General features: G+C 46.4%; 3 protein-coding genes across 4 annotated transcripts; 1 reads left to right on the forward strand and 2 right to left on the reverse strand.

Moving 5' to 3' along the window:
• Nucleotides 1–1,637: 1,637 nt before the first annotated feature.
• Nucleotides 1,638–5,444, reverse strand: LOC135399198 (myeloid leukemia factor 2-like). Its single transcript, XM_064630974.1, has 3 exons — nt 4,942–5,444; nt 3,161–3,341; nt 1,638–1,784 (listed from the first exon to the last, which is right to left on the reverse strand). The coding sequence occupies exons 1-3, from the start codon at nt 5,337–5,339 to the stop codon at nt 1,737–1,739; spliced, it is 627 nt and encodes a 208-aa protein (XP_064487044.1). The 5' UTR covers nt 5,340–5,444; the 3' UTR covers nt 1,638–1,736.
• Nucleotides 5,445–9,150: 3,706 nt separating this feature from the next.
• LOC135399197 (glucose dehydrogenase [FAD, quinone]-like) lies at nt 9,151–19,685 on the forward strand. Of its 2 annotated transcripts, XM_064630972.1 has the most exons (12): nt 9,151–9,648; nt 12,431–12,633; nt 13,489–13,678; nt 14,139–14,270; nt 14,446–14,567; nt 15,111–15,281; nt 15,365–15,518; nt 16,856–17,019; nt 17,562–17,739; nt 17,809–18,031; nt 18,519–18,552; nt 19,469–19,685. In XM_064630972.1, the coding sequence occupies exons 1-12, from the start codon at nt 9,522–9,524 to the stop codon at nt 19,652–19,654; spliced, it is 1,884 nt and encodes a 627-aa protein (XP_064487042.1). In that variant the 5' UTR covers nt 9,151–9,521; the 3' UTR covers nt 19,655–19,685. The 2 variants fall into 2 exon arrangements, with proteins under 2 accessions (XP_064487042.1, XP_064487043.1); XM_064630973.1 differs by lacking the exon at nt 18,519–18,552 and having other exon boundaries at nt 9,159–9,648.
• Nucleotides 19,640–23,840, reverse strand: LOC135399199 (BAG family molecular chaperone regulator 2-like). The gene is made up of 2 exons (XM_064630975.1): nt 23,408–23,840; nt 19,640–20,174 (listed from the first exon to the last, which is right to left on the reverse strand). Exons 1-2 carry the CDS (start codon nt 23,613–23,615, stop codon nt 19,831–19,833), a joined length of 552 nt encoding a protein of 183 aa, XP_064487045.1. The 5' UTR covers nt 23,616–23,840; the 3' UTR covers nt 19,640–19,830.
• Nucleotides 23,841–24,614: the final 774 nt, after the last annotated feature.

Consider the following 24,614-nt stretch of genomic DNA (forward strand, 5'->3'; position numbering starts at 1 on the left):
ACAAACGCAAAGAGCGTACAAGAGTGGTAGTACTCCCAAAACCCGGCAAGCACCGTATTCACGCTACACGCCGTCGGACGAGAACATTCAAAATAAAACAAACGTTGTTGACAACAAAATGCTCCGGCGAACGACTTCAGAAGGAGAGAAGTTACTTTTGGAGCAGTAATCGTTACTAACGCCATTCTCATTATAATAACATTAAACAGTAGCCTTGCCTGTACAATGCAGGTATTGAAAATGGATCGTATAGGTATTGTGCACAATTAAGAATAATGCAATCCTTTACAGATCCACGGAGAATTATTTGGAAGTGGGTATGTCATCCTCCTCCTTCGCGCTACTCGTTGCCATAACAACATTCCATTATTTTAATAGACAAAAGCTCCTTTATTTTCGCGGCTTTCAGTGGTAGTAGTGGTGGTGGTGATGATGATGATGATGGTGATGTTACTTGTCATGTCTACGCGCGAAGAGCACCACAAAGAATGGTTCCAACACTATTTCATCGCGACATACCCAGTCGGACTTCGGTGACGTTATGCCCAGAATACGCTTTGTGTTTCTCATTCGTTTCTTATTTACTACATTTCCCACGTTCGTGGGGCAGGACATCTTAGAAGACAAATCCTTCCGAAGTCTCCGCATTGTTAGAGATTCACTGTTGATTAGGAAAGGTAAGCAGGGGGAGCCAGTGAGGTGGATAACGGCATACTCTGTGTAACGTGGTTAACAGAATACGCCCTGTAGACCAAAGTAATGTCTCGCTTATTCGGAATTCAGTTGTCCGGAAAACTCCTTATCCGGTCTACATTACCCGGAACGAACCTGCTACCGTCGACTTCTGTCTCGGTTATCCGGAATTCGTTATCCGTATCCGTACAGCAAGTACTGGGACCAATGTTCCAGAACCTATGCCATTCTGATTTGCTTATCCGGAAATATGTCAACGGCCTCTGTCTTTGGCATGTGCTGCGTTCGCATTCTTCCGGAAAGGGGCCACGTCCCAGCGGGGTCTTCTATACCGTTTGCCTCCCCCTTTCAACAGAGATCACTTCCTTTTGACGTGTGCGGGCATACGGTAGAGATGGTAGGCGAAAAGCACGAGAGATGTTCTCTGCCCACCGACCACAAGAGATCCATACGTGAACGTCGAGTGTGGAGGCTGTTCGAAAGCACCTCCAGTCTCTTGGCCTGGGCCAAAGAGGACCTGGGCATTGATTTGGGGAAGTCTACTACCTACGACAAGTGGCTCTCCAGCAAACCTACAGCACGGTGACCCTTTCTTTTATGTGGTTTTAGAGGTAACGGGTACCAGAGGAGGTATTTCTGGAGCAATAAGGTGGTCTCCTAAATTTTCGTGTTTCCCCGGATATTCCTGTGATTCCCTTATCCGGGAATTCGTTATCCAAACGGAAAGAGAAGACTCCGGAGGTTTCTGGGGTGTCTGAATAAGCGAGACACGACTGTATGCTTTTCACCCAAGTAATCACATCACAAGGGACCTGCGACACCTCCAGTAGGTCAGGGGCACGCTGCTTGGATTCCAGTGGCCCTCGAACCAAATGTCCTTCATACGATATGATGTAATTTTTTTCGCTCTGGATGTGTGAATTTGCTGCTATAATATACCGTGCTGACCACAATAATGTGTTGCTTTTATTTTAATCCGGCGCAACGCTTTTTCAAGCACCTTTTTCCTGGGTGTTTCGCATGCCAGTCCTGTCCTCATTCTTTCATGGCTTTGCAATTCCAGTACGGGCCTTCCACTCTCGCTCAAAGTCCTGCAACGAAAACATCGGATTAGATTAGAGATTTTTTTAATCATGTGGGTTACGTAACGTCCGGCACGTACACCCACCCACACCTAACCGCGTAGTGAAGTCATTTTCTGTGCTCATGGTCCTGTGGGACAGTGTGGACCTGAAACTGCACAGAATGAGCAGCGACAGAATGACGACTTCGGGTATTTTGGTCTTCGGTGCGCAGGCCTAGCCCGAACTCATGCGAACGTTTTCCTTGTCCGTGAGCTATCCGTACTTTTAACGGCCAGCATACGAACCAATTCAAGTCTAGTTTTTTCTCTTTTTTCCTTTTCTTTTTTTTTCACCCACAGTATGTCCATCCCGAGAAACTCAGCGCATGACCCATTTCTGAGGAGCAGACATGCTGATTCACGGACACAAAAACGTAACATTCGTGTGAGCCTGGCCTTATGTCGATAAAAGCACGGAATGTGCTACGAAAAGTTTCAAGGATGCCAACACACGCAAGCAATCCTTATGCTTCATGACCCTTCCTCTGCAAAGCTAGAACAGCTGTCATGTCTGTTTACAATGGGCGACGTTGTGTACACGCTTTTCGTGCCTTTCAGATGCATGATTACGTCCCTATGTCCATGACTCCTCTGGTGTCTTCGACGATGTTGTGACACGAACTCTGATTGTCGTATTCTGGCTCTTGCCCTCAGGAATTTCTCGAACCTGGTGTGCTTCAACGGGCCCTCTCTCAATAGCCTTGAGGCCGCGTTCTTAAACGATCTTCCACTAGACTCCCCGCCTCGACTCCTTTGAGTATCTTTGAGGGCTCCTCAAGCTGAGGAGCCATTGGGCTTCAAGGAAACATCGGCGCTGTCGTGTAGTACTCCAGGAAAGCGTGAAGAACTTCCTCGGATCGGGGGCAGTATCGAGGCAATGTCAATTTTTTAAGCACAAAGCCGATCTATACAGGGGAAGCTCGAGATGGTATGAAGCGAGGATCGTTTAAAAATACGGCCCTGAGTCTAGAAGCGCAATAAGTTTTCGGGATCCCTCATGGCGCAACGAGGATGCGGCGGCGAATAGACCTCCCCCGGTTTGTAAAAAATGACGTCATGGTGTTCGACAGCGCCACCAATTTGGTAGAGTTGAACTACGCTCGAAGCTAGAGGCGAACAAGGTCGCGCCCGAAAGCCACGGACTTTAGGGGATTACGATGGTCCCTGAAAGGGATGAGACCTTCGGTCCTACTTTTCTTTCAATAGGAGGCACCGAACAAGTGCCCATTCGTGGAACCCAGCCCTCCCCTTCCGATTTGTTTCGGTTTCAGTCTGTCTACCAACGTCATGATGACGTTTCTCGGGTAGTAGAGGTCTATAGTATAGGAACCTGTAGCCACGTACGTCGCTTTCGACAATGTTCACCGACTCTTCCTTGACTGTCGCTTCTCCGGTGATCCGATTATGTGATTTCTCGACGGTGTGAAACCGATCCCCAATCTGCCTCCCAAACGACATCTGCTTCAGACCCATCTTGGTGTCTTCCAGTGTCGATACCCTCTGCCTAGCACCGTTTGGGGTTGTCCTGCAGGCGAAACAACACATCAAATAACGATCATCACGGTACTACCGTAACCACAGAAAGTCTACAGGGTAGCCTCACTGCAACATAATAGGCAAGGATAAAGCGTTAACGTGCAGCACAGCGTACTGAAAATTCCAGTACGTGGGTGTGGCTGGCAGGTGTGTTATCTAGCTGTTGTGCGATGTTTCAAATCGGAGAGCTGCCTACATAAAAGACCCGTCCATGCCCATGCACTTGCACTTCCAGTACACTGTGTTGCTTGGGTGTGGATCAGTTTGTAGCGTGTCCTCCTATTGATCGCAAGCACAGTGAGGACCTACACCTGCCCCTGTTGTAAGTTACCCTCAAGCGATCGCTTGTGGCACAATCACTACTATGTCCTGGTTACAGGTCATAGTCAAGATGATGTTACTTTGTTTATATTCCGTCCTAGAGCCTGCTGACATGTACCCCGTCAGCATAAAACCAGGAGATTAACGTATTTTGGAAACGAATCTTTGCGTACCGTGCTTTCTAGGCGACATGTAGCTTATTCCTCCGGAGTACGAACGAATCGCGTCGGCTGAGCCAGTCTTCGCTGGTGTCGTTATCACTTCTTTGGGAATGGCCAGCAATACGAGGCCTCATTTACAGACCTACGTGTTTTACTGCAAGGATGTTTGCATGGTATGACTAATTACCGAGATCGGAAGTAGTTACGAAATGACGCACAGAATTGGCGATTACGTTGTTCACAAACGGTTTGGCCGCTGATCACGGGCGCGGGCATTCTTACGGTCTCATGTATGTTGATGTTTGCAATGACGTGTGACTAAGACCTGTCCCAGAATGCATTGGGTTCGCCTGGTACGCTGTCGTCCATGGGCCGACATGTGGCAGGGCACCCGTCCCCTGTGATCCGAAGATTATGGGTTCGAACACAGCCAGGAATTTGGCGGCATGATGCAAAAGATCTTAGCGTCGCTCAGTTTTGTCTCACGACGTAAAGCCACATGATTGTCGTTGAGGTAGCTTTATTCGTGACTTCAGATAAAAGAATACGCTTGGCCGCCCAACTGTGAGGATTAAGAACTGCGCCAGGGGGTTAGATATACCATAGCTGCATAGAGCAATCCAATCATCGGGAATAAGCCACTGGAGCAGCAGAAATAACCTGGTCACGTGGTCAATCAGTCAATTTTATTCCTAATATTCTTGTTAGTCAGGATACAGTTCGAACCATTTAGAGCATCTAGTTTCAATGACAAGCTTTCGTGCAGAAACTGCACTTCATCAGGTCACGATGGCCTGGTGACCAGAGGTGCATGACCTGATGAACTGCAGTCTCCGCACAAAGGCTTAAACTGGATTCGCCCTAACCGTTTGAACTTCATTCTAACTACCTCCTTTGTTGACTTGACGGCGTTTTTATATTCTGTTGGCTCCAGTTAGGTTAGGTTAGGTCTAATAAGGTTTATGTAGTGCCCCGAGGGGGGAGGGGAAGAAGACAACCACCCCGCGCGCTCCCGCTCTAGGCAGCCCTGCCATTAAACTGCACCGCCGAAGAGTCGTTACCGCTCAGTATCTCATTTTTATCTTATCAGTCAACCGATCAACTCACAATTCAGACGTCGTCAGTCTATACACATTGGACTTGCCGGGTCCAGACGGAGAGTGCTTCTCAAGCATTGCGTGCGTTTCATTCTTGTTCATAGCGATACGCACAGCCGTCCTTGCGTTACCACCACCAGAGGCACCCATCTTGACGCGTACGGTGCGAGTGTTTGGTGCCCCCGATGCTGCCCCACCGCTAATGGCCATCCAGTCTCCGGTACGTCCGGAGCACGAGTGCATGTTGTCCACTGGAGTGGGAACGCGCCGATTGCACGTCGGGGAAGATATGTCCACGCTATGGCGTCTTGTCCTCGACAGTGACGCCGCACTGCAGTCGCTTTCCAAGGACATCGTAGGACCGATGACGTCCGGTATTTTGGGGGCGGACCGAGAGATTGGGTCCATCCAAAAATTTGCAAAGGGGCCTGCGCTTCGAATTTACGATGGACACACAAAAGGCATGTTGCGGAACCGATCGAAGGACACGAACGGAGCACGTGTTTTGTCTTCTTCTTCTTCGTCTTTCTCCGCAGTGGCGCATAGCACGGGGCAATTGGCCACGGATCGTGACATGAGGGCCCAGTTAATGATGGTTACGTGAAGCGATGAGAGGATGAGATGAATGAAATGACTGAATAAAAGATGAGCGGGGGAATGGAATGGCGACCTGACAATCTACCAAAAGACAGGCAGAAGTTGTCGTTTTTCTTTCTCGCTTTCATAGAGTGTGTTAGATCGTTAATAACGTCACAGTGAAGTTATCGCACCAACCGGAACCTATGACAGATTGAATGACTCAGAATCTTGTTCGCTGATTGGGTGCGGTAGATACGGTACTTCGGAAGCCACATTATCAAGGGTCTACTAACACGGCTATTGGTAAGTACAGCACCTACCGGGAATAGCGGGAACTTTACGGTGACGTATTCAACATTCTACTAACGCTCCCTAATGCCTTTTTATGCCAATGCCGTTTCCGTGGCCAGACTCCGATACGCGCTCCACTGAACTGCAACGAAGAAAGCACTATATGGGACTCGTCGAGGGGTGCCGGTCCGCTAGTGCTTGTCACCCGACGTGTACGAACAGACGCTCACGAAAAAAGAAAAAGAGCGGCTTGGCATGTAAGATTAGATAAGATCTCAGTCTCTGGCATATACCTCGGAGGTCGCTGTGGCGTCACGCTTATCTTACACAATGCAACGGAGGTCCTGCATCTAATTCTTTGCTTCGAAATATGTGTAAAGTGCTGATCTGAACCACTCCGTTGTCTCGCGACGTAAACCTCCAATTATTATTATTTGATCTGAACCACATTTAAAATGTTTGGGTATTCTTGAAAAAGAAGCTTCAAGCATCGTTCACGCCGATCACTGTACACGTCCAGCTGAACAAGCATACGAGCGCACTCCGAAATTAGACAGAATACTTTAGCAGCCAACGATTATCAACGGGGCCTCAACCGATACGACACAGTTCATGGGAGACGTGGACGTAGATATAGCTTTTCAACGCGAGGAGGGTACTGGGCAGGTAGCACGTTCAAGAACAAAACTGCAACGGGGACTTGATGCTCGACGTTAAAACCTTGGCCGTTGTACACCTTACAACCAGTTCAGCAGAGGCCTGGGAAGGAGAAATCCGTCGAGGCCCAAGGGTACCATCACCTTTGGGTACAGGCCTAAAGGAAACGCTCCTCATTATATACAACCTCTCCCCGCATATTTTCTGGGCACGCTACTGTATACAAGCCAAGGGATAGCATGCAGTTTGGCTTCGGATGGCCGTTGTCTCGACATGTTATATTACCAAAAATCACCGAAAACACATGACAAATATCACGAGAGCTCTAGTGGCATGCACCAGCGGCATGGCCGAGCGGGTTAAGGCGGGGTCCCGCTGGTTGGTGGTAGCCAAGGTTAGTGCTGAAGACTGGGAGGTGGTGGGTTCGAACCCTACCACCGGCTGTGCTGTCTGAGGTTCTCCCTGGTTTTTTCGAAGACTTTCCAGACGGATGTCGGCACAGTTCCCTCTGAAGTCGGCCCAGGACGCATACTAACCCCCCTGTCCCCCACTCCTTCCTGCTGTCCTCTCTCCATCTGTCCACCTCTGTACGCCGCTCATAGCCACAGTTGCTTCAGGGCGCTAACACGGAATAAAAAAAAAATCTAGTGGCATGTGCCTGTCACATATTACATACTACGCCTCCTGTCTTACGTCACAGTCGTAGTTACCGATAGCGAGATCAGTATCGGTCATATAAGGACTGTGACCTGGGAATGTAGACGGCTTTTTGTCCTGACACTGATATCATAGGGATGTTGCGACAAGGAAACACTGTGATTCGCCTTCAAGGCCCGCTCTATCCGATGCGCCCGTTGACAAACGTACGTGCCTGGTCGAAATCGCAATATGGGCGGCCCTGTTATCGGAACAGTAGCTACTACGTGAGACTGAAAGCGTAGTAAAGGACAGCGGAGGCTGTACTAGAGCGACTAGTGTTTGCGGCTATCAGATTTCAGGCGTGCTCCCCTGCATTGTCGTCCAAGTTGTCACATTCTGACAGTCAACAAAGCAACGGAAAATCGCATATTGCGGACGATTCGCAGGGATCGAGAACAAGAGGACCAGCAACTCGACCTCAGTCCAGCTATATGCCAGGTGCAAAGAGCGCAAGCGAAAAGAATAGCGAGTTTTAGAAGATCGCAAGATGTTTACGATAACAGTTCCGAAGACATGATAAAACCAATCACACGTGACGTCACCATTGGTAAGCTTGAATTTGATAACTCCCTTTATCGTATCGTTTTCACGGAGTTTTTCCGATGCACTAGAACTCACTATTATACATGTGGGCAGCCACTTTGGCTCGGTATACATACCTGTCACAAAGCTCATTGAGTTTTCGCAGTGTAGTGTTATCAATAAGATCGTATACCACTTTCTACATGAGTGCTCCAGGCACCCAGAACTTTCCAAACGCATCCAGCATGAAGCCATCCTATATTTACTAGTTCGCAGAAACTCAGTGTATGAACTTCTATGGTGTGATCACGTGATAGTGAAACTTACGCAGTTTTAAAATAGGGTATCATTAGGGGTCCCAGTGAAGTTGGGAGTCGTCATTGCGCGTGACCAGAACGCAAACACCGTTTTGCGCAGCAACGCCTCTTTGGAGCTCCAGTGCGCTTGAGCACCCACCCTAAGCTACCACCACAGCTCAGGAGATGCAGCATTTTGAAGAGGGACCAGAAGCGATATTTTTTCCTGTTCGGCTCGGATTCAGTTCCACGGCAGCAAATAGGGAGTTTTACTGAATCGTTTGCATTCAAACGCGTGCACATGAATTCTGTTTCAATGTTCACCTTTTACATAAACATAACCGGTTCGCGAACGGTTTCTACCCGGTTGTCCAACCAGAGGATTCCATTCTGAGTCACTAACTCTTCTGATTGGTCCTCATCGACACAGTTATGCGCACCGGCCTGAAACGGCCCGGCGAAGCATTATTTTAAAATGGTTTAAACTTTAAATTAATTTCCTGGGACAATCATTTTGTGATAGATAACGACGCAATGCACACATCAGTGGATCCTTATATGTTATTTCCTTTTTCTTCCTTTTTCTTCTGTAGCAGTTCACAACTTCTACTAGAAAACACTGACTTCGAGGCTTTTTTTATCAACAATATATTAGAGCATCGGTTAAGTGCCGTGTTCAAAGGCTCTTCGTCACCTTATTCATACTCAAAATTCAGATGAGATAAAGTATAAGAGATATGTGTATATTTTTCTTTTTACTCTTCACCTAGTCCCTTGCATCCCCCCAGGGGCGTCGGAACGTGGGGGCAGAGGGGGCAGTCGCCCCCCCCCCCCACCCGAGTTTTTTCTGCGGAATGAAACAATCAACCAATATTCCAGTTTTTACCTCCAACGCACCTGCCCCCTGTCTGCTTTTGCACTCCCAAACCACGAATATAGACTACCAACTTGCCGAGTCCTTAGCGCTATTGAATGATTGACGGTCCGGATTTCTACGTCGCGAGACAACTGCTATAACGCGAGTGACTCCCCTGTGGTCCGTCCACGGAACAATTATGCCCACCTGAGTTTCCATGACGTGCGGTGAAATTTCACATTATCCGACGGTGAGCGTGTGTATCCTATTCCGCGTATTCCGCGCGGCTCCAGAAAGCCGCATCTGGAGGAACGGCTGCGCTGCTTCTAGAAACCTTCGGGTCCTGGTCGCCGCGAAGGCCGCACTTTCACTCGAAGAATGTTTAATCGCACTTCAAACGTTAAAGCACGTCCGATACTCTGCTGCTGTATTTCCCCACAAGATCGGAACGTTTCCACAGACACGAGCGCACTGGCGGGCTACCCCCGTATATCCGGCTTTCACGCGTCTTTGCATTCGGGAGATGTCGACATCAAGATTGACAAAGGTCACGCTGATATCGTGTCACCTTGAACGCCCCGCGACTCAAAACACCCTTCCCCTCAATATACACCGTGCCCAGCTGACGTTCAGTATCGAGTCTGCTAGTATACGTTGCCTGTATAGTGTGTGGACGCGCGTCTCGAAGCCATGGAACTCGTGAACAGAGTGTTTCAGATGCTGCTGCCGGCGATGGTTGCTCTCTACTATCGGATCGTCAACAAGCCCGTCACTTTCAACACCCCCGATATTCTGAGAGAATACGATTATATTATTGGTGAGTGTCTTTCTTCGTGATGATTGCTGTGGGCTGTGGCAGCACTCGGGACTCGTTCGAGGCTCGTCCCTTGCCAAAGGACGCGGGAGAGAAGTTACGTTGTCGCTCGCGAGGAAGTAAAAAAAGGTGACTGATAAATCGTGCGACTAGCATTTAGTTCCACATATGGTGTTATTTTACACGTCTTCACTAAGCGCAGGGCTGTTAGCATATCAGAATCTCACCTATGGGTTCACGTCGACACGTTCACGTCGTGATGACGGTTCTCTAAAATCGAGTCTTTCTTTCGCCACATTTCGCGCTTTCGTTTTTGAATAATTATACAGGGAAGTTACGAGACTCGTTCAGTACGAAAAAGAAATAAGAGGCGAGCGAGCTGGTGTAAATAAACTTTTGTTGTAGGTAACATATTTCCCTGAGTACGAGAAGACACGGAGGGACGAACTCGTCCCGTTGAGTTCGTCCCTTCGTGTTTCTCGTCTTCTTCTCATACTCAAGGAAATGTTACCTATAAACTCATTCGATATTAACCAGAGCAGGAAGTTAACTCGTTATGCTTAACTAAATTACCCTTCTTTATGGTTACTTTTAAGTTCCAGTAACTTGAAGTCGTTCCTCTGTGTGAAGAAACTTTGCAACAAAAGTAACTTTGTGTAAGCGTTTCTTTTAGTTTCCTCTTCCGCTTCTACAGGTAACGCCAAGTTACGTTCTCCCGCCATAATGCGGCAGCTCAGAGACACGTGCACTATGCTCACCAGACGTGCACGTATGGTGAGCTAGAAGCCTTCTAGCTCACCATAGTGCACGCCGGATGCACTAGAGTCACTAAATAGGGTGCAGAGTACCGACACTGAGCCACGGCTGCGAGCATGGCTGCGAGCGAGCCCGCCATCTTGGATCCGGCGCAGCTGCGTACGGCGCATTCTTGAAAGGAGAAACCACGTGACAAGACTGGTCCAATCGCTGACACCGAAAGGCGGCTCCTGCCAACACCACCAGGATAGAGAAAGCCTGCTTACTCGTCGACGTGACGTAACCACTAATAGTCAGAAAATCAGGATCGTGTTTTCAACGGCGGTAGCCAATCACGAACGTGCTTTCACCGGTCGTGGCCCTGAAGACGAACCACAGTCGTCTGAGAGTGGTGATTGAACGTCCCCGCGTACAAAATGGGAAAACTTGGAAATAAAGCGCAAAATGGCCCCCCAATCTTTTTCAAAGCTGATTTACTGGAAAGCGTGCTGCGCTTTCTGTCTAAATATTCAGGTCTGCAGGTTCCACGTAAGCTGCAATCATATGCGGGTTCGCGTAACGGCGAATTGCAGTAGTAGACGAATTCTGAATGTATATGTCACGTAGCGAAGGAGGGAGAGGAGGCAATAAGCAGGCCTTGTAAGGTGGCGTTGCTCCTGCACGGAAAAGGAATGCGATACTCTGTACCCCTATTTAGTGACTCAAGGTTTCACGTGCACGGCGCCTCCTCCTCCGACTCAGCGCTCCCATCAGCTTACAATTTTGGCCGTGTATTCGGAGTCTCAGGTGACGTTCATCATAGCGGCGAGCAGTGCAATTATCATATGGCAGAGGGCACATTGGAGCTATACATGAAATGCCACACTTGGCGCGGTTCCACGAAGACAGGGCAGAGGATAACAGGGGCAATGAGGTGATGTTTAACGTGACTCGAAACCCTGTCCCATCTGTCCAGTTGTTTATGAGAATTCACCATGCAAAATATTTTCGCTGTGCCGTGTATTGCAACTGCGAAATCAAATTTACAAAAACAGTCTGAGAAAGCAGTCGCGCGGACGGCCGACACGATCCCTCGCATGACGTAGGCGAGTCCCCGCTGCACGTGACCTGCAGTGAGGACTCTATTCCGCATACCATTCAACAATCCTCCACTCATTGAAAGACCCTATCAGAGAATGACGGAACGTCGTGACGTAGCGTATTCCTCTGTCACGTGACTCGTGACGTGGACTGGCGGCGCAGCTGACAAGGAAGAAACAAAGAAAAAAAGGGGACTGGTGCTTTTCCACGTCCCGCGAAGATCGTGTCGGCCGTTCGCCGCCGCTGCTTTCTCCGACGGTATTTACACGTTTGATTACGCAGTGACAACATACCAAAGAGTGAAAATATTTTGTTTGTTTGTTCATTTATTAATGACCTGCAATTGGGAACCAAACCCCTGTCTAAGCAGAGCCACAATAAAATACGCAATTTTGCATGCTGACTACAACAGACAGCTTGACAGACGAGATGGCGTCTTTCATCGCACTGAAGATTGGTACAGTTCCGACGTGTATCAAAAGTAACATAAAGAGGCTTGCACCATCCATTTTGAACATCAAAATCTGAACTCATTACGCAGAGGTCAAGAACTACAGAGTCGATATTATGTAGCATGAGACTTCAACGTAACTCGTAAGCTTGGAACTTCGAGTTCATTTTCGTAGGCTGTAGTGTTGTTAGCAACTTAGTTACGTTTCTTGAGGGGGAGGGTTCCCGACACCCACCAAATACATATGTTAGAACTCACCCCAAATAATATAAAATAAACGCAAAAAAGGTCAGAAAAGCCGGCACATGCTGTATCACTCTATGGAATAAATGTGCAAATGTCTGGTGATACCAGAGTGCGGTATGTGGGCACTCTTCCCCGTAGCACAGAGTGCAAGCCTTTCGTAGTGCCGGACCTGGAACGGAACCTTGCAGCCACGTTTCCTGTGGGTCTCCGGTCACTATTTGCAGTATTCCCACCCATTCTTTGTCATTACAGTGGGTGGGGGATCAGCAGGGGCCGTGGTTGCCAACCGGCTCAGCGAAGATCCGTATGCCAGAGTTCTCCTGATTGAAGCTGGCGGGGCAGAAAGCGACCTCGCAGATATTCCGCTCATCGCCGCTACGCTACAAAAGTCTGACCTTGACTGGCAGTATCGCACGGTGCCCCAGACAGCATCCTGTTTCGGTCTACGAGAGCAGGTATGCAATTGGTATGCGGATCGGTGTGTGGTTCTAGTGCACGAAGGTGTCGATACAGGAGCCTGAACGAGTTACATTAATCAACAAAGCGTCAGCAAAAGCCATTTTACAAAAAAATCTGTGGCGATTTAGCAGTAAATGGGAGAAAAATGCGTTAGCATTAACCATCCATATTTTACTTCCGGTCTAAATCAAACTTCCGGTCTAAACCCGACTTCCAGTTGTCCACTTCCCGTCTATACTAGACGTCCGGTATCCATTTCCGGTCCAACTCGACTTCCGGTTCGACACTTTCGATTACTATATGTAAGTCCACTTAATTAACCTTTACTTAGCCTCAATTACTTTCAATTGCCCTCTAATTACCCTTTAATTACCGAAGGTAACCAGAGGATACCTCAAGTAATCTTGAATTTCATTTAATCCCCTTTAATTGACGTTAATTAGTATTGATCACATTTAATTACCTCCGGTAGCCTGCGATTACCGTCGGTAATATTTATTTTCATTTCCTCTTTCTCTTAACTATGTGTAACTTACATTAATTGCCTTTAAACTCAACTTTCTTGCTTTAATTGCCTTTAATTACCTCTAATTACTTTCAATTACTCTTACCTCTTACTGTTAATTCCCTTAGACTACTTCAATTTAAAATTATTTACCTCCATTTACATTTACCCTCTTACATCCCCTTTAAATGTCCACTTATACCTCTGCCTCAGTGGGGCTTCACCTTCTCACACACAGGGACACACACGCACACATACACATACATACAGCTTTTTCCATTTTGGCAGTCATAATGCTAACGCATTAAAAGAAAAGCATGTCCCCACTTCATTTTTTTCCCTGCAGCGTAGCAACTGGCCCAGAGGTAAAGTGCTCGGTGGATCGAGCGTTCTCAATTACATGCTTTACGTCAGGGGAAGCCCCCATGACTACAACAAGTGGGAGCGTGAAGGCGCTGAAGGATGGGCCTGGAAGGACGTCTTCCCATATTTCCTCAAGTCGGAAGATAACACGGATCCCGACATACCAGACAACGGTACGGCTAGCTACCGGCTTTACAGTGTTCAGTAGTTTGACGTTGTTCCTACAGTGTGACTAGTAATCTAAACTTGGCTTTCAGCTATTGTTCCTTAGAATGTTATTGCAATAGTATAGTGAAATTGGGTTTCAGTGTAAACGACTTGAGAGATTGTAACCTAAACTAACCTGACCTAAAAGACTCCAGCAGGTTGCGTCGTATCCTTTTACTGTCCGTTAAGTGAAGAAATCTTTTGTGTGTGTGTGTGTGGGTGCATGCAAAGAATATGGTTCTTGCGTTTCATTTACATCAACAAAAATAAAGAGCGGGTAATCTTCTCATTTCTTTGTTTCATTCACTAAGGCACATAAGACAACGTGAAACTCAGTGCTAAATCTGCTAAGAACTTCAGGAGCTGCTGAAGCCCTTCATTGAAAATGCATTACATATGATGTCAAGTTTGATTACCTTCTGTCAGGCTATCATTCCAGAGGGGGCTACCTAACCGTGAGCCGGTCACCATACTCAACGCCTTTGGCCGAAGCCTTTCTGGAAGCTGGAGAACACATGGGATACCAACGTGCAGACATCAATGGTGCACAGATCACAGGTATGTCCTTGGCAATCCAAAAGGCACCGATGTCACTGCAGACATCATGGTACAGTGGTGCCAGATAAACACATTTCCCCCCCTCCCCCTTACTGTGGTAAAGCACTGAATAGTCACTGCAGGTCTTGATGAATTTGTCCTTCCATGTTGTTAATGTGCTTCCATTACATGGCAGGATTCATGATCCCACATGCAACTCTTCGAAATGGCGCCCGCTGCAGCACACGAAAGGCATTCCTGGACCCAGTCTTAAACAGGACAAACCTCCATTTCTCACTTTTTTCACATGCCACCAGGGTGAGCTTACACAGTGTGTAACTGTACACGAGGCAGGGTCAAACTATAGTAGTTGCCACTACTACTACTATAGTGAAACAATAACAGCGGAACTGTTTTGTAAATTGGCAACAGTGACATTCAGTTTGAAGAGCAGCTGACAGAAGGCAGCGTGGTGTAAAATCTCAACATGGCAGCCTAGAAGCAGTGTACAAAGTGGCAACCTCTGCTTCAGTACGTACAAAAGAGGAGCAGCTCTGTGTTACCCATTTTTTCTTTCGTAATTTTGTTTTGAGAGCTAGCACTGTTTAGGAGTATCTTATTTCACTCGTGCACTTGCACTATAGTCAACGACTAATGACAAAACGGTTCTCTTTGCTACTGTCACAGGTGGGACTGCCATCTTTACACTGCTGCACAGCTGTCATGTTGCATTCCACCATTGTATTGCTACCTGTGTTATGCTTCTCTTACCATATGACTATCACTGTTGCAAATTCATGAGCAGTGTTATGACTCGATGTATTGATATGAAAAATGATTCACTGTTATTTCATCATATAGATCATCATTGGCAAGGACAAAATCGCTAAGGCAGTGCAATTCGACCGTTTTGGTGTTGCTCACACAGTGTATGCGAAGAAAGAGATAATCCTCTCTGCTGGCTCTATAAACTCTGCACAGCTGCTCATGCTGTCTGGGATTGGCCCCAGAAGTCATCTGGAACACCTAGGGGTAAGTATGGATATTGCAGATTAGAAACACTGATGAGTGTCACTGATGAGTACCAAACTTACGTCCTCTGTTTGCTCTATCAGGTTTCTGTGGTAGCAGACCTTCCAGTTGGTTCTAACTTGCAGGACCACATATTCCCAGGAGGCGTAAACTTCCTTCTCGACGAGCCAGTCTCTGTTCTACAATCTCGAATTTTCACGCCGTCCGAGGTGGCTAAATACTTCACAAAGGGAGAAGGTATAATCGGATGCTCAATAACACACAAGGACATAAAAAAACCAGGCACTCAGCCATGTTCGCATTATACACCCTTTTCCAAAACAATTTTTTGCATTGATGGCCTACCAATGGGGAGTAATGTATTAAGAAGTAATGTATGACATCTCAATAATGAGTAATGCTAATGACATTACTTGGGCTGAACATTTAGACATTGTCTAAAGCCAGAAGTTACAAACTGTGGAGGACAGAACCCATGTGGCGTCGTTAAACACCAACTACTCCTACGCTGCAATTAATCTTCTCTATGGTTGCTCATTTATTTTTATGCATAATGAGTGCTGTTAGCATAATGTTTCAAGACAAAGTTGCACATGGAGCATGCAAGGATGAGGCAGCATGCAATCTAAATATAATCATGGTTCCCACTGAATTTCGGATCAAACATTCAAGGGTTTTTCATGGACCTTTTGAGGTTCAGACACCATTTTGTCTGGGATGTAAAACACAATTGATTACCAGGGCTTCAATGTTTCGCACAAACGTTTATAAGCTACATGTATCACATGAGAATATACATGGAGACTGCACAATATCAGTTCACAAATGTGACTGATAACTACTGAATTTTAAGGATCATAGTACAGAAAGAAAAAATTAATAGAATAGAGCGTTGATTGATTGATTGATTGAGCGATTGAATAGAGCGTGCTGTTAATTTCTTGTTTCTCATTCATATTGCAAAGAGTGCTAACTCCTGTCCTGCGGTATCGAACCTAAAGTTTTGACTCCGGAAAAGTGTAATTTGCACAAGCAGCTCCATGAGAACAAGGAAAAGATGCAAAACCGAGGGTTTTCGAGAACTGTAAAAAAAAATTCCAGGTTTTTTCCAGACCTTGAAAACGGCATTTTCAAATTCCAAGGTATTCAAGGGTTTCAAGGACCAGTGGGAACCATGAATAATATTTCATCTCCGAAAGAATCATACCACATAAAAATATCGGAAATATACGAGAGAAATAACAGCAAATAAAGGAAGGGCCGGAGACAGGAAGTTGAGAACAGCTCCCAACCGAATGCCATCCCGACATGTCACAAGTCGTTATATGACACTATGTAATCTAGTGCGGAACATAATCTTACTCACTTAATTAGGTCACTCAATTAGGTCAGGTTAGGCACATGCAGATGTATCAAAACATTCGAAGAAGATATAAAAGTCTAGGTGGCAGAAATTTATGGACTTATGTGCACATCCACAACACACAGTGTTTCCTCGCTGGTCACTGCTTAGCTGTGCTCTGACAAGATGGCTCTCGTTTTTAAATATGGTGCACTTCACGTGCCTCGATTAGGTGCACTGACACTCCCCGGTGGGGTCGAAGGACTGGGATTTGTGAAGACCAAGTACGCCAACCAAAGCATGGACTGGCCGGATGTCGAAATTCACTTTGCATCCGGTTCTCCAGCATCGGACGGAGGGGAGACATTCAAACAGGCTCACGGGATGACTGATACGGTAAGGACTGTAACTGACAAGATACATTTCACCAACTCAGTTGTGTATCACGAGTGAAGAAGCTGACCCCCCACTACCACCAGAAAGAGGGGCTGAAGTCACTGAGCAATGTCTTACCTGTAGGCCGTTGTACCTGAAAATGCTGGGCATTAAACATACAGAATGAAAGCGTGGTATAGTGTCATCGCACTACATGAGCAACTCGTGCTACGGATAATTTTGGTGGGCATTCCAGATCTGGTGCACCTGGGGGCTGGTTGTGATAAAGGAAGGACCGATAGATCTTTTTTTTGTTTGGGTCTACAAGATATCACGGAAAGGTTCTTAGGTATGTGCAGTGGGGCAGGGAGAGAAATTTCGCAGAGAAGTTTGTTACTTCTCCTACACTTGTGTCCTTGAAGGACACCCCTAGCAATGCTCTGCAAAATGTAGTGTCGTGGGTCCAGCACCTACACGCCAATTCTTGTACTGCAACTCTCATACCACTCCTATCCTACGCGATTTTCTTAGGATTAGTGCCAGTGCATACTCTTACTTTGCAGCTGTGGCGAACAACCTTCCAACCTCACATTGCAAAGGACTCCATGGCGCTGTATCCTGTCCTTCTGCGGCCCAAATCCAAAGGCTACATCCGTTTGGCCTCCAGGGATCCTTATGCACATCCTATCATTGACCCAAAGTATCTGACGCACCCGCAAGACATTCTGACAATGGTGGAATGTAAGGTTCACTCACGACACCTTCTTCATGTATCGCTTTCATGCCGCAAGACCAAACTCGCATTTTCAGCGATGAAGATCTCCATCAGGTTGGCGCACATGCCTCCGTTTAAGAAGTTTGGTGTCAGGATATGGGACACACCAATTCCTGGATGCGAAAGGTATCCTCTGATGAGCGATGAGCAGCTTGCCTGTATCGCACGCACTTACACAAGTACCCTGTACCATCCTGTTGGAACGTGCAAGATGGGAAATGTCAGCGACCCAACTGCTGTAGTGGACTCCAAACTGAGGTAGGACAACGTGGGTGGGACCAACGCCATCTAGATACAGAAGGCCTGCTTACTGCCTCCTCTCCCTTCGCTACGTGGACAAATATAGTCAGAATTTGTCTGCTACTGCAATTTGCTGTTCTGAGAATTCAAGGTCCCACAAATGAATGCAGCTTACTTGGAACCTGCAGACCCGAATATTTAGACAAAAAGTGCAACATGCTTTCCAGAAAATCGGTTTTGAAAAAAAAAAAAAAAAAAATGGGGCCGTTTTGCGCTTTATTTCCAAGTTTTCCCACTTAGTACGCGGGGACGTTCAATCACCACTCGCAGACGACGGTGGTTCGTCTTCGTGGCCACGACTGGTGAAAGCACGTTCGTGATTGGCTGCCGCCGTGGAAAACACGATCCTGATTGGCTGACTATTAGTTGTTACGTCACGTTGAAGAGTAAGCAGGCTTTCTCTATCTCTGACTCTGAGAGGTAGGACTGACCTCTGTCTTTTCAGAACACTGTTGCAATTCCTAGAGTTGTCCTTAAAGGTGGGTTGGCCACTTTAGTATGCTACACGTATTTAAAAAAATATTACGCGCTACAATTATCATGTGTACTGGGTGTAGAGACCGTTACTGTCTTTTTTCTTTTTTTTTCGTGAGAAAAAATTTAAGCATGCCGGTGGCTTTGCTCACTGACGTTTGGGTTTGATGTACAACTACGGACACGTTATCCGTGATGGTCGAAGTCAGTTTGACCCGTGAATGGTGATGTAATGTCGCGGTTAGCATGAGCGGCCTCCTTTTGCTTTCTGTTTGCTCTCTCCAGCAGTGAGTGGCACCTTTTTGCATTCCTTAGGGTCTGCTCTTTCCTGTAAGACACATTTACTTTTCTTTTTATTGCATTTTCGTCCCACATATGCAGAATTGTCAGAATTGTCAGAAAATGTACACTTCAGTGCATTATTTCCAGTATAACTTACATTTTTTAAATGCTGTATACACATGCGGTTAGAGCTCGTCAAGATGAATCACTTGAGACCTCATTTGATTGTGCGCGACTGACCACATTCGTGCCCTCAATTGCGCAGCATACCTCCCTCGCCACTGCCGGTGATGCATGCATTATTATCACGTGAGACTTCAATCTGCTATCTATGAAATGCCACCTCACTCACTGCAATATCACAAATAATTTTGAAAAATTATGGGCCCCTCAAACCACCTCCAATCTCGTGACGCTCTCGCCCGTCATGACACCACCATGCCTACCGCAAAGAAAGATGAGATGGCAAGAGTGTCGGTGTGTAACAGCAAGCATTGGGGTGGGACATTGCAATAGCGTCAAATGATTAAATTTCACTCTCTTTGAAAGACAATATTTTGCATGTCCTGGCCGAAGTGTTCATGAATCCACTTCCTCCTTTGCTTAAGCGTGACACCACCATATTTTTCCTCATTTCAGGGTCATTGGAATAGGCAACCTCCGAGTCGTCGATGCCTCCATTATGCCATCCATTGTGTCGGGCAACACAAATGCTCCTGTAATCATGATCGCCGAGAAGGCTTCCGACATCATCAAGAACGACCGATAGTAACAAACTATCGTGATTTGTGTACATTTTGTACTAGCACATGTATTCATCAGTAATTTATTTTAGGTTTTATAAACATCAAACGGATGTGTCCCTTTTTTAGTTGCACAAAGAAACAGTTCTCTACAATCTGCAACAAATACTCTTATTTCTCATCCCGTACTTTACAGCGAGACTAGGACTTTTAATTCAACAATGTGGCATTAAATCCTTGCACATACGGAGATCCAGTTCATGTCTTCTCTCGCTCAACCTGCATGATGGCAGTGAGGATGGATTGGAGACGCTTGCGAGTTTTCTTCTGGTCGTCGGCCGTGCATTCAATGACTGCGTGCTGAAACCGCTGATCGGCTGGGCCGCTGCTTTCCGTACTGCAGGCATTTAAGTACGACTCGCAAGCAATGCGCGCTGCAACTGGGTCCTCCTTGACGCGAGTTAGGAGGCAATCTATCCAATTCTCCACTTTCATTAAGGCAGCCTTCTGAAATTCATTCCTCGGAGTCATCACTGAGATGTCCACAGACAGTGCTCGGCTCAGGAGACGTTCTGTCGTGTGCGCAATATCCTCTCGTTCACCTGCACATCAATCAAGGGGGTTTTAGCGGTTTACTGTTTAAAGGGGGCAAAATTTTCTACTCGCGGAATGTACGACGCCTTTGTCTTGACATGAACACAAAAGGAACAGGTTTCGTCATTTGTGATTTATGCACAAACAAAACTTCAATTTACGATGGAAGTCACTGGAAAGGTTAGCCAGCTGTAGGACTCGAACCCACATCTGGATTACCGGTCCAGGGTTCGAGTCCTACAGCTGGCTAACCTTTTCAGTGACTTCCATCTTTCATCATTAATTTCTTAGGCACTTGAGGCTTTTTGTGTATTTGTCCTTTCTATGTGTTCCAGCCTCAGAACATCAATTGTCTCATGTTCAATTTACGCCTTCCCCTTACCCTCCCCAAGAAGTGAAATATCGCGCGTGATCAGCATTTTAGGTCACCTTAGGAACGTTCTTCCACCCAAAGCAAAACTTATGGCTTACAATGCCCTGATCCATCCTCACCTTACATATTGTCACTTAGTTTGGGTAACTACAACCCGCATTTAACGTCCCTCGCGGAAGACGGCGTGTCTAAGCAACTTTTATCCTGCCACCAAGTTGCTGGCATCCTCGGCCGGGTTCGAACCCGCGATCTCGGGATCAGAGGGCGAACACGCTACCGACTGAGCCACCGAGGCCGGTAGATATTGAGACTGTGTGTGTGTGTGCATTTGGTTTTTGTTGTACTTTTTCTTTTTTTTCTTCAAGGCACTGTGCTGATATTTTTCTTGTTTCGTACACTGAATCCATTGTTATGTCAAATGCATGGTGGTCAGACCTCGTCAAGCTGCAACTCTGCAGCTTTTTGTCTGTATCCTCATACCAAATTGTATTGACAAAAAAAAAAGAGACCCTGACAATGCAGAGCAGCATCCCAAGCAGCACAATGTACTGAAAGTCGAGTGCCATAGGGGGACGGGTAGGTGGAAGGCCCCGAACAGACTCGTGAAACTAAAGAACTTTGATAAGACACATACCGTCCACCCCCTATTGCACTCGACTTTCAGTACATTGTGCTGCTTGGACCATGCTGGTCCCTCAAATGATTTCTCCAATCATAGAGGGAGATAGTTCGACAGAACTAATAGGACGCCACTCCACACTACTGCGCTTCCTGAGGAGGAGGGCACAAACTGCAGTTTCGTTTGTGCATAAATCAACAACAAACGATGCAATGGATAAATTCCGTTCCTTTCGTGTTGATGTCAAGACAAACGCATCTTTAATTTTGTGAGATGAAATTTTGGCAATTTAGTACCCTTTTAATGGTACAAGGGCAGCTAAAGGCCAAATAAGCAGATTTTGTCCGCACTTTAACCATACAGCCATGTCTCACTTATCCGAAAACCACTGTACCTACCCCCTAACGGAGAGCGAATTTCTAGATGTGCGAGTCAAGTGCAAAGACGTGTGCAGTTTCACTAAACCAGTTTAGCACTCCAGGAAATTAGAGAAAATACCGTCTTCTAGCACATGTCAATTCCTTTTTTTAGGAAATTTCAAAATGTTTAGATTTTTCCCACAGAACGTTGTTTGATCATGGACTTTCCAACGTCAATGCCAAGTGGTTGTTTAGCCCAGGTTTGACGCTAGAAATACCTTCACATGGTTTGGATAGCAGACACTCACGTATCGACGTTTTGTGCCCAGTAGTGATCGGAAATTTCACGGCTCTCGACTTCCTGGGAGCCATCGTTACCGTCTGTCTGCACCAGCCCCAACTGCTAACCTCTGACCCAAAAAAAGGGTCAAACGACGTTGATCGGGGACGATGCCTTTACTAACAAGTGCCAGGGATGAAGGCCGTTCACACGTTTTCATATAAGGAAACCAAAATGACACCGCTTCTGTAGCACTGTTTCCAGTACTCCACCGCTAGATACAAATAATGAATTCCAGATAACCAGATAAAAAAAACTACATTAACAACGTCATTACCAGCCAAGCGGACTGGGTAACGAGTTTTCCGGTTGACTGAGTTACGGATACGAGCGACACGAATGTATATAACTTAGTAGATTTATATCTCTATACAATCATGATTAAGTGATGCCTCAGCGCTCCGTTCGTGAATCAATGTTGCCCGCCTGATGGTTTTTAAATGTGCTTTCAAATCTTGGCACATAAAATACCATAAGAGGTTGTGTCTAGAGCCACTAAAGAAGCTTCGCTTCAGAGTAGCGACACTGAGTTCCAAGGGCGAGCAGGAGAAACCATTTTGTTCCGCGCCCTGCTTGTATCACCTAATGAAACTCACGATGCCATCTATCAAGCGCTCTCAGATATGTGATTCCTCCTTCAAGCGGCCCACCTTCACCTCCTCTGGACGTTCTTATGGACAATGCATAGATAATGCCGTACGACGACAATCACACACGCTTGCCTAACACATAGCATCCACTGCAAACACTTTTATGTTATCTGCCTCCGTTTCCCAACTTTGCGCCTGTGTGGAGCGCAAGCAAGATGACTTCCCTGGTCACTTGTGGAGCTCAGTGTCGCTACTCTGAAATCCTAGGGCAGGTTTGAACCCGCAACGTTGGGTGGGTAGGTGAACACGCCACCAATAGAGTTAACGAGGCCGGTACATTGCTGCCGAGACCCTTCATTGGAGACCGTGGGACTAAACTGAAGTTCTTATGCTGGCTGTGAAAATTGAACTAGTGTGTGAAAGAATGTAGGAACAAAGTTGGCACTCCTAATAGTTCCCCTTCTGGTCTCTCTTGCCGACATATAGCACAGAAGCATATGCCGAAGTGCTTGAAAGAAAAAGGTAACTATGAAATTGTCCATGCAGCTTGAGTCAGAATGACTTTGCCTGTCGTGGCATTGGTGGGGTGCTATTACCCCATCACGTACTTCGGAGTGGATACCTGAAATGGTTTCACAACGACGGTAGCAGAGTAAAAAGAAAAAGTTGAAGTAGATTACGAAATCGCACTAAATGTCGTCAGGTATTTGTTGCTGTTCCACTACGGCTTCTGTCTATGTGCCACGTTGATTTTTCCAAAAGTATGAAGGGATTAACTAGCAACTCTCACGGTCTGGAGCCATGCAGAATAGTTCCTGCAATCGGCATGGCAAAGTGCACACTCTGAATTTACACTGATTCTAAATTGCCCTTACTTTTGTATCCTTGTTTTCAACCTCACTTTCATTTGAATTGATTCCATATTCCTCGACCGCCAAAGGACACAGTTGTGGTGCTTACCTTCGCTCATGAGGCTGATATCTTCCTTGTTTCGAATTGTGTTCAGCATGGTGAGCAGGGCTTCTTTTTCTTGCTCCAGGGATGCCGCATGTTCACGTAAAAGTTCTACACGTTTTTCTATGTGATCAAGCATCACAATGACTCTCTCGGCCGAATTTGTATCCTGTCCTTGTTTGCAGTGGGATCTTCCCGGGTTCTTGTGTGCCATGAATTCGGTCAGTCGGTTTCAGCAGCGGAAAACGTCAACATGCCGGTTGCAGTTTGTCCTCACCCAGCTCTGCCGGTCTCATATTTCCCGTGAGGTGTTGTGTCCTCGCATTGTGTGGTGAAATCTTGTCGTGTTGCTCACGGTTTCATGTTATTCGTATATGAGCCGATTGAATGGATGGATGGATGGAAGATGGATACGGTGTTTCCTTTGGAATGGGCGGTACCTTGCGCCACCTAGCCAACAATTTACACACAATTCAAATTTTTTTTTTTTTTTCGCGCCTGTGACGCTTGACGTCTACCCTGACTCAAAAGGGACGAGGGGCACTTACTCATTACTGGGTCAGAACTATTTAGACTGTCAGCGTTCGGAGGAGCCTCATTCCACCAATCATTTAGTCGGGTCTTTTGTATTTTGTACTACTTTGATGATAGCTTCATCTCTTCCTTATCATTCCTCCCCTTTTCCCCATCTCCCCATTGTTTCAAGAGTTTTAATTACAGCAAAAGTTGGAGCGTAGCAAGCTTCATACACCATATGTGAAAAAAAAAATGTAGCCAACATATGGCCAAAAGGGAGCAAACACTTCAATGTTTGTTTTTCCCCTTTCACAGCAACTTTTCTTCTCAAACGGGTCAAGTGTGATCAGTACCGAACGTTGATCATGTGCCTGGTGTCAGAACTGGTTTTACATAATTTTACAGGGTTCCTCACAGGAATCAATTATTGTAATCAGAATAAAGTTATTGCTGTTGTTACATGAAGGAAGAGTCAGGTATTTTGAAATCTTCACATCATGCAAGGAAACCCTTACATATATGTTACAACGCCAAAATGTAGAGGGACAAGGCACATACTAGGTCTTTATTCATCGTGTACAAAGGTGCTCCTTGCCTTACCCTTCTCCGTATCACTGTGGAAGATTGCTGAGAATAAGATGAATGCACTCTCCAAAAATTGTGAATCCCTCTTCTTTTTGTTTGAGGATGCCCAGAA

The sequence above is a fragment of the Ornithodoros turicata genome, chromosome 6, assembly GCF_037126465.1.
Source record: "Ornithodoros turicata isolate Travis chromosome 6, ASM3712646v1, whole genome shotgun sequence".
NCBI classification, from domain to species: Eukaryota; Metazoa; Arthropoda; class Arachnida; order Ixodida; family Argasidae; genus Ornithodoros; species Ornithodoros turicata.

What these genes read in the sequence shown, in the direction of transcription:
- LOC135399198 (XM_064630974.1), bottom strand. Translation starts at nt 5,339, where the DNA reads ATGGACCCAATCTCTCGGTCCGCCCCCAAAATACCGGACGTCATCGGT. An exon ending in AGACTGACGACGTCTGAATT is followed by an intron (nt 3,342 to 4,941) that starts GTGAGTTGATCG and finishes TTTCGCCTGCAG; the next exon opens with GACAACCCCAAACGGTGCTA. An exon ending in TGAACATTGTCGAAAGCGAC is followed by an intron (nt 1,785 to 3,160) that starts GTACGTGGCTAC and finishes TTTTCGTTGCAG; the next exon opens with GACTTTGAGCGAGAGTGGAA.
- LOC135399197 (XM_064630972.1), top strand. Translation starts at nt 9,522, where the DNA reads ATGGAACTCGTGAACAGAGTGTTTCAGATGCTGCTGCCGGCGATGGTT. An exon ending in TTTTTTCACATGCCACCAGG is followed by an intron (nt 14,568 to 15,110) that starts GTGAGCTTACAC and finishes TTCATCATATAG; the next exon opens with ATCATCATTGGCAAGGACAA. An exon ending in CTCACGGGATGACTGATACG is followed by an intron (nt 17,020 to 17,561) that starts GTAAGGACTGTA and finishes CTTACTTTGCAG; the next exon opens with CTGTGGCGAACAACCTTCCA.
- LOC135399199 (XM_064630975.1), bottom strand. Translation starts at nt 23,615, where the DNA reads ATGGCACACAAGAACCCGGGAAGATCCCACTGCAAACAAGGACAGGAT. An exon ending in TATCAGCCTCATGAGCGAAG is followed by an intron (nt 20,175 to 23,407) that starts GTAAGCACCACA and finishes ATTGATGTGCAG; the next exon opens with GTGAACGAGAGGATATTGCG.